At 37.6% G+C, this 9,563-nt stretch overlaps 1 protein-coding gene across 3 annotated transcripts; it reads left to right on the top strand.

Moving 5' to 3' along the window:
* Positions 1–201: 201 nt before the first annotated feature.
* On the top strand, positions 202–4,601 carry LOC133867405 (transcription factor bHLH96-like). 3 transcript variants are annotated; one of them, XM_062304158.1, is made up of 5 exons: positions 202–429; positions 572–618; positions 3,258–3,764; positions 3,905–4,288; positions 4,402–4,601. In XM_062304158.1, exons 3-5 carry the CDS (start codon positions 3,297–3,299, stop codon positions 4,495–4,497), a joined length of 948 nt encoding a protein of 315 aa, XP_062160142.1. In that variant the 5' UTR covers positions 202–429; positions 572–618; positions 3,258–3,296; the 3' UTR covers positions 4,498–4,601. The 3 variants fall into 3 exon arrangements, with proteins under 3 accessions (XP_062160142.1, XP_062160141.1, XP_062160140.1); XM_062304157.1 differs by lacking the exons at positions 202–429; positions 572–618 and adding an exon at positions 3,010–3,170; XM_062304156.1 differs by lacking the exons at positions 202–429; positions 572–618 and having other exon boundaries at positions 3,177–3,764.
* Positions 4,602–9,563: the final 4,962 nt, after the last annotated feature.

A 9,563-nucleotide genomic window follows, 5' to 3' on the forward strand; every position in this document is an offset into this window, starting at 1 on the left:
AAGTTCTTCACCAAAAATTCAATTAATATCCCGGGATCCTTTCCATTTTGATACGATATCATTTACTGGTGGTACTCAAGGACTTACTCAAACTCAATGAAGCATGTTACCCCACTGGCCCAAGCAGGTATATAGATCGACCTACTGAATGGACCAAGTGCCCTGCAGGCTAGCCCCCTTAGAGGGATTGCTGATCGATAGTCTCCCAACCGCCGGTCAACTCCCAGGGGATTCATTGACTGATGGTTCCCGGCCTAGCCATCGATTTCTTGCCCGATTAATCGAAACATCTTTTGAATGAAAGCTATTCATGTAAATATATCACTTTCCCTATCAGACCCTTGACCTTCGATCCTTGCCATATTAAACCCACTTACCATATATAAGGACGGCAATCCTATAAGTAAAGGAGACGAACCCTATTTTGAGGTATGCATACTTTTCCCTTCTCATTCTCTTCTTTCCTATTTTCCCTAAAAATTAAACATCCTACTAACTTATAGGGCATTGAAGTATTCTCTGCTAGTACCTCCGGCAAGTCACTGATCATGTTTGTTTCTTGTCTTTGCAGGTATTCTTGGCTATACTACCGGTGTACGGTTAACTGTATGAATAAAGGTAAAACAATTTTATTATTTTTATGAGTGTTTTGTGTTTTGATTTGTTTGTTAATATTTTTGTTATGAGAACATAAAGCAAAAGACATCAAGCAAATTTTTTAACAAACATATATGATATGTTTGGGGTATGGGCTCAGGTTTTGTTATTCTTAGTTAATTGGTGTTTACGTTGATTTTTATGTAGGTAAACTTTTTTATTGTGTGTATTTAATTAGCTATATATCAAAACACTTATTTAAATTTAATTAATTACAAAATATACATTTGATAGCATTGGAATGGGCCGAACAAATATAAAGACATCTAATCTAACCCGAATTAGAAAATAAGTAATGTTATAAACCATATTTTTATCCAATTTTTATTCCCCTATGCTGACGTTGCAGGGTCTAGCTAGTAGCTAGGTATTTGGTTTTTATATTTTTTTAAACAATGACTAATCAAAGGGCTACTACATGCACCATACTATATCATTATAACGAGATAAAAATATGATATATAACATTTATCTTAAAATATCCAAATTCAACCTAGATGGTGTTCGTAGGATTGGAGCAATATGATATACAGGTTATTATTTTATGGATTTGTATTCAAGCTAGTTAGAGTATTACTCTCTTTATAAACTTGATCCGTTCTCATCTTCAAAAAAGTAATACCAGAAACCACATTTTTATCCCATCTCACAATTATCTCATTATACTGACATGACTCCGTCAATTTATCGTTGGATTTTTTTTTTTTTTTAACAAAGACTAATCGAAGAGCATGTAGAATGGCACTGACATGTCAACACAATGGCATGGAAAATTTTATAGTTGTGGTTTCTAGCATTATTCTCTTTAGAATCATGTTGATGGACTCTTACGTGCATCATACTTGCAAAAATAAAGTTTTCTTTTTCCTCGAAAACATAGGGTAAGTTGATCATTCATACCTTTTTCAAACAAAAAAATTAGGCAAATGTTATATAATTAAAGTTGCTTATCGATTTCCAAAAGAGATCCTGTAAGGAAGAAAATGACGGGATTAACGACAAAAGAATAACCAAGTTGCATTGTATTAAACACTTAATCAGCGTTCGAATCTCATAAACTACGATTTTGGTGATACATTCAAAGGAATGCCAGTTGGATATGGATTTTCCATCTTTCTTTAATCAATAATTAAACTTGGTAGATCAAAGAGTGTCAATAAAGCAATTAATACCCATAAATGGAATAAAAATTTAATTAATTAGTCGGAGCAATTAAACTATATATTTTGGTGCAAGCAACTAGCTAATTAATTAAACAATATATATTCCATGGAAGAACCCAAGAAAGAAGGGGAAGAAACGATGGAGAATGTCTTATCGACGTGGGCTTTCAGTAAGTCATTATTATAAATAAAAATGATTAAAAAACAAAGCAATTGTTACAGTGCTTGTGGGTCTGGGAAAAGGGATTAGACACAGACAGAGTCTTTATCGAAGATGATTACAGATTAATGGCTCTTCATGAGCTCACATGGGTTCCTCTGAGCATGTCCGACTCGTGAACTCATATAGATCCTCATCAGAATCTCTGGCTTATTACAACCTTTTCGTTATCTTTCTCTTTTTTACGTCCTACTGTCCGACCACATCATTACCAAATGAAACCATGCATTGTCTCATCATTTTTTCTCTATCATATTTCTTTCTTTTATCACCAATTGTCTGAGATTTCGTCCAATTACTTTCTATATGGATTCCTCTCTTTAAGAAATACCTAAATTATTAATAAATAAAAAAAGCAAAAAATAACAAAACCAAGCCACCCAAAATGAAAATGCATGGGGTTGATTAAGCCACTAAAAAGAAAACCTGGGGATGGGAGTGTGGATCGACCACGTACGCCCAAAACAAAAAATGGGGCTGGTTTAATACTAATAATTGCTAGTGTTAAAATGTTCAATTATCATAATTAGTTTGATATTAACTATAAAAGGGATAATAGAAGTATTTCTCCCGTTATTTTATTTTCACTTCTCTTAAATAAACAATAATTTCAAAACATTTAACTTTTTTTATTTTTTATATTACATTAATAAATTTTTATTATTATTCAAATAAAAAAAATCACTAACTACGAATATGAAGAGAAGTAGTTGCTAATAGGTTTGACGTGTCTCCTATGAGGAAGAGGTCCCACCATTCTTTCCTCCCTTATTAATGCGTGAATGTCCCTCGGAAGGTCTTTCTAGTTCTTCCGTAGAATAAATAAATAAATAAATAAAAAATTAGAGTTTGTCCATCGTTGATTTTAAGGATCCACGAAAGACAATTAAAAAATTTGTGTGGCGGAGAAACAATGTGGGTGTTTTTTTAAGACAAGTGCTTTGTTTTTGCAATAGCCAAGAGAATCTCTCCGCGTCTCATGCATTCTCTTGGTCTAGTAGTGTGAGTATTGACTACTGACTAGTCTACGATGAAATCTCACGTGCAAGACACTGTAGCTTTTGTTGGTGTGACTCATCGTCTTTAAGCTCTTTGGCCTTCATAATGGAGTGGATGGATATTATAAAAAGGTAGAGTTTTTTGTTTGGTCTACGCTCTACAGGGCTCGTTTGTTGTTCTTTGGGCTTTCATACAAATTTCCCTTTAATTTCTTTCAGATTTGGGAGCTTTAATTAAGTTGCTCTGTACTCTTAAACATGGCGTTAGAAGCAGTGATTTACCCACAAGATCCATTCAGTTATGGCTGTGCTGACTTTTACTCCTTGGGAGGAGGAGCTGCTTGGGGCTATGACCTTGCTTTGCAGCAAGAAGAAGAAGATAAAGCTCTTCTTGGGATTCTTGACCACAAAAAAACACAGCAAGGCCTCCATGCAGACTGGGATTCCTCATCTCCTTCGATTATGCAGAATTTTAAGGAGAGCGATCACAATTCTTCCCCTGAGGCCTGCGCCGATGATCAATCTTTTACCGGAGAAATTCACCCGCCCTCGGCAACGCCAACAACAGGTCGGCGCAAGCGACGGCGCACGAAGAGCAGCCGGAACAAGGAGGACGTCGAGAACCAGAGGATGACCCACATTGCCGTTGAGCGCAATCGCCGCAAACAGATGAATGAGTATCTTGCTGTGCTCCGCTCCTTGATGCCACCTTCTTATGTTCAAAGGGTGACTCGCCTTTTTCCTTTCTCTTTCCCCAATGAAACTCTAGGTTGATTACTATATGATGATGGCTATGAATATTTCCGAAACCCAAGATTTTAATAATTGTACTACTTTTTGAAATCGGGTTTGTTAAATAATTATAGGGTGACCAAGCGTCCATAATAGGAGGCGCAATTAATTTCGTGAAGGAGCTAGAGCAGCTGCTACAGTTCATGGAGGCCGCCGACAAGAGGACAAAGCAAGAACCAGACTCTTGCGGCTCTTCTTCGCCCTTGGCCCAGTTCTTCATCTTCCCACAATACTCAACGCGTGCCACAGCAAACGAATCCATGGCGGACAGTCAGTTGGCCGCGGCGGACATAGAAGTTACGATGGTGGAGAGCCACGCCAACCTCAAGATACTCTCAAGGAAACAGCCCGGGCAGCTCTTGAAGATGGTGACCGGGTTTCAATCCCTGAGGCTCACGATTCTCCACCTGAATCTTACCACAGTTGATCAAATGGTCCTCTATTCGGTTAGCGTGAAGGTAAGTTTGTTCAGTAATCTCTTCTTCTTCTTCTTCTTCTTCTTCTTTTTTAACAATTTTACAAATTATATCGAAAATGGTTAATTGTGTTAATCGAATGTATATTGAAACAGGTTGAAGAAGGGAGCCAGTTGAACACGGTAGATGAAATAGCTGCGGCTGTTAATCAAATGCTACGAAGAATGCAAGAGGAAGCTGCTTTCACCTGAAAATTGAAACCGCTGCTACTTTTTATTTATTTATTTTCTTTTCCTTAATTTCTTTGTAATTGGAGTTCTCTCCCTCTCAGAATGACTGGACTATTCTTGTTTTATTCGTCTCTGTTTTCTTCTGAGACTACAATATTTTTTTTCCCAATTCGCTGCATGTTTCCTGCTGATCATAAAATAATAGTTATATATATATTAAAAAAAAAAAAAAAGTGTACTATCGATATCCCTATCAATTAATCTAACCTACAACACCTTCCGTGAATTTTGACGCGTAGAATGAACTTAGGAGAGAATATATATAGCTATTGTATTGGATTATTTGGGGTAATTACATTTTCCTTCATGAATTACCAAAAAATGCGCGATGCTCTCATTAACTACCAACTCAACCAAAATAGAGCATTCAACTACCAAAGACAACAATTTTCCCCCCTTCCGTCAGTTAGAGGGGTTAAAAGAAACAGTCAACGGGTCATGTGCCGTTTTACATGGGAGCATGTTGAAAGATGGTGGTAGTTCATGGGGGGAAAAGAGGAAGATAGTGGTAGTTCATGGAGGGAATGAGGAAGAAAATGAGGGTAAAACGGCGTGTGACGGTCACATGACCCGTTGACCGTTTGTTTTAATCCCTGTGACTGACGGAAGGAGGGAAAATGCTTGTCTTTGATAGTTGAATACTCTATTTTGGTCGAGTTGGTAGTTCATGGGGCATCGCGCATTTTTTGGTAGTTCATGGGAGAAAAAAGTAATTACCCTGAATTATTTTCATTTCTGAAAAGAGAAGAGATTGAATAGCGATTGATCAATTAAGACATCTTCTATACTTAATCTTAAAAATTTAAACCAAGTCATCGTTAATGAACACTTAAACGTACATTTCCTTTCAAGTGTAAGCTGAAACTTCTCTTCAATTAGTAAGGTTTAACACACTGAAATATATATATATAGAAAAAGACGAGAAAATGAGATAAAAACTTAAGAGTAAAATTGGAACAAAAAAGGCTCGTTTGAACGAAATAGAATCTTCCACGTGTAAGGAAGAAACACAATCTCATTTGAAGATTATATCTTGTTCAAACAAACATGACATTTCCACGTCTTACAAGGAGAAACATGCGAGAAATCGAACAAGCACAATCTTATTCGAATGAAAATAATCTCGATCGAATGAGAATCGAATCTCCACATATCACTCAACGTGTGGGGTTAGGTGGGAACGAGACATTGACTCGACGTGCATTTAATGCAAGTTCATTCGAACAAACTTAAACTCATTCTAATGAGATGAATAGTAATCAAGCAAAATTATCGATTTATAACAGAACCAACAAAACAAAATTACCGATTTTTCGTCTAGTGAGTGCCCAAAACAAGAAAGAACGTGAGAGAGTGACTTTTGTCTATGGTTGTAACTTGTGGGTAAATATTTATTGTATTAGTGAGTGTTGTGCACAAAGGTTTTACAAACGAAGGAATCTTGAAGAATAGCTCTAAACGTGAGCTTTTTTAAAGACTAAACTCCATGCGTTATAGCTGGTATAATGACCAAATACTGATTATAGAAAATTTTGTTAAGAATAGGATATATAAAAAATATTAAAATATTAGACTAAACTGTTGAATAAAAAATGAAAAACGGAATAATGGAAATTTTAAAGAATATTCAAAGTTGCATGTCAATGAGGATATATTAAAATTTTATAGTTCTCATTATCATGATGAATTTTTGAATTGAAAGTTCGAGGAAAAGGAAGAAAATGTGAAACTAGGGTTTTGAATATGATAGCGTAGCATTTCGTTCTACGTTAAGGGGTAAAGGTGCCCTGATTTCACATAAGTATATTATTGGGAGATAGTCCTAAGTCCCAAAGGGGAAGTAAATGGGGTTTTTGGAAACTTGTGAATATTTCCAACGCAAAATGATCAAACGGTGCTGCTTAAAACACAAACAATTGATTGGTGCTTTTAAATGATCAATCGGTGATGATTTGCATGCGAATAAGAATTTGCCATTTTAGCGAGGGCTCGTGGGAGTGAGCCTATTTAAAGGTCTTGGACGACCCTTAAGCGACATTTTGTTCCTCCATCAGCCACCAAACCCTAGAGAGAGAGAGAGAGAGAGAGAGAGAGAGAGAATAGAAGAAGGAAGAATGTTAGAGGGTTTAGGGCCCCTATTTTCAATGAAAAACGGAAATTGACTTCTAAAATAAATAGCAAGTGTGTGCTTAACGTGTCAACAAAAATAACAATGCGGAAAATAAATGACACAAGAATTTTTGTTAACAAAGTGGAAACTCAGTTAAGAGAAAAATCACTCCGAGGCAGCCAAACCCAGGATATCTACTATTCAAAAGACAAAGCTAGATACAAGATAGTAACACTCACATATACCCGATGTAGTGGTCCTACCTTGCTCTTTAACGTGTAACCTAACACGAACGCTTCCCAACCAAGTCTTCTACCTGAAGGGGTCTTCAATGAAATCCATTACCTTAGGTCCAACTCCTAAGATAGACTTTAGTTGTAGCGCAGCAACAACACACTTGTAATGGCTTCAGAAGAAACTAAATCAGCTCAACAATCTTCAAAATAACTTCTTTGAGCACTTGTGGAATTCAATACCGAATTCTTGCAGTTCTCAATGCCCAGGGGCCTCTATTTATAGGCTGAGGTGCAGAATGGGCGACTGCTATAATATGTATGGACGTTGTCCGGACGGTGAACCTGGGCCGTTCGGACGGACAACAGTGCGACAGGATTTTCCGAGAATTTCGCTGAAAATCTTTCCTGTTTAAGAGCCGCATCCGGACGATGAGATATTGTCGTCCAGATGGTCGCACGTCCGCTGCAAGTAATTTCCTTATAAGGTTTCACACGTCCGAACCATGGGGGATGAGCGTCCGGACAGCTGAACTTCAACACGCAATTTCCATATCTACTATGCGCGCGTCCGGACCATGAGAGGAAGACGTCTGGACGGTTGAAGTCAAATCGACAATTTCCATATTAGTTGTACGCGCGTCCGGGCCAAGGTTGACTAACGTCCAAACAGTGATATTTGAATTGCGATTCTTGCCTTATATATGAGCGCGTCTGGACAGGAAACCACATCGTTCGTACGGGTGTACCAATCTTCCCTTATTCTGAACTTGGAAAGAATCTGAAGCTGATCGATCACTGAGAGGCGTTTGGATGGATACAAGCTGGAACAGTAGCTTCTCGATACAGTAGAGGTCCAGACGGAAAATGCACGTCGTCCGGACGGATGATGCTTGGTCTGACTGGCGTCCGAACGGTATGACACGTCATCCGGACGGATGGAATAGTAGACAGATGGGCGTCCGAACGGGATGGCATGATTGTCCAGACGGCTGGCAGGGAACCGAAAACTTCTGTCTTGAAAGTAGTGCAGAATCTTCTGACATGACTCTGAATAGTGGAATCCCTGATAATGGCATCTATACACACAAGTGATTTTGTCCAAACAGAATGAGGCCAATAATACTAACATTCAAGAAAGGTAAATCATAAACCCAAAGCTTATTTCTTTTCGTGTATTATGCTTGTTTAATCCTAGTATAGTTTTGTTTAGTGTGTGTTTTGTGTGTGTGTGTGTGTGTGTGTGTGTGTGTGTGAGTGAGAGAGAGAGAGAGAGAGAGAGAGAGAGAGTTGTTTTAAAGAGTCCTAGATTGATTTTTGATTGTTTGATTATGATTATAGGCCTAGAAAGTTAGAGTCTTTGGGAAGACATGGCTTATATATTTCATTGACATTGCTTTGTATATCTTGTTGATAAAATGTGTTAACTTGTAGATCTTTGTGTTTTGGAGTTTTTTTTTTTTTTTTCATTTTAAACGAGCTTTGTGTTTTTGGAAAGAAATGTCTGATTTTTTTAAAAAATGTTTGAACTTTGGTGTTAGATTCTTGTGATGAGGTATGATTTGTGCTTAGAAAGTGTCAGGGAGTGTGTTTTGTCCTTGGAATGTGCTAGGTAGGTTAAAGGCATGACATTTTCAGGTTTTAGATTTTCCACCCAGTAAACAATCGAATTTTCAGAGCAACGATCCATCATTTCCAGCAACGATCAATCGGTCAATTGCCAGAATGCCTAAAATTTGAGTTTTAGGGTATTCTATCCTAGGCGTGTGACTAATAGTATAACCTTTCGCAAGAGACAAATATTAGAGGATTTGAGAACTATTTGCAAGAGCACATTTGCAATCAAGGTGAGTGAAATTCACATTCAAAGCTTTATAGCCTGCCTATTTTTATTAACAAACGTGCATGCTTATTAATCACATGAAATAGTTTGTATAACGACTTGAACTTTTTTTTTTGTGTGTAAATGGGTGTTTGAAAAGGCAACGATGCATTGTGTGAGTTTTATAAATGCATGCATGTAAAATGAGATGATTAATTCTATTGTATGACATGGCTTCCATGGGAAAATGTATGAAGTATCTAGAGTATGTGCATATCAATATATGGGACTGACTCTATCATCTAGTTTTAGTTCAATGTTGTTTGCCTTGGATCCATTGGCCATAGTGACATGCATAGCCATGTACGGGTGGCAGTCACTTTAGGGTCAGACTTGGTCGAGCCACTAGTGGTGGTTGGCTATTGTACCTCATCGGAGCATCGATGTTTTTCCAAATGTCCACAGGATGTGCAAACCTCATCATAAGAGGGCAAATGGTATGAATATACCATATAGAGGAATATCTATGACTTGTTCAAATGTGATGACATATATTATTATTACTAGGGGTAATTACCTTTTTCCCCCATGAACTACCAAAAAATGCGCAATGCCCACATGAACTACCAACTCGACCAAAATAGAGCATTCAACTACCAAAGACAACCATTTTCCCCCCTTCCGTCAGTCAAAGGGGTTAAAACAAACGGTCAACGGGTCATGTGCCGTTTTATATGGGGGCATGTTGAAAGATGATGGTAGTTAATGGGGGGAAAAGAGGAAGAAAATGAGGGTAAAACGGCGTGTGACTGACGGAAGGGGGGAAAATGGTTATCTTTGGTAGTTGAATGCTCTATTTTGG

The sequence above is a fragment of the Alnus glutinosa genome, chromosome 4 (genome assembly GCF_958979055.1).
Source record: "Alnus glutinosa chromosome 4, dhAlnGlut1.1, whole genome shotgun sequence".
In the NCBI taxonomy this organism is placed as follows: domain Eukaryota; kingdom Viridiplantae; phylum Streptophyta; class Magnoliopsida; order Fagales; family Betulaceae; genus Alnus; species Alnus glutinosa.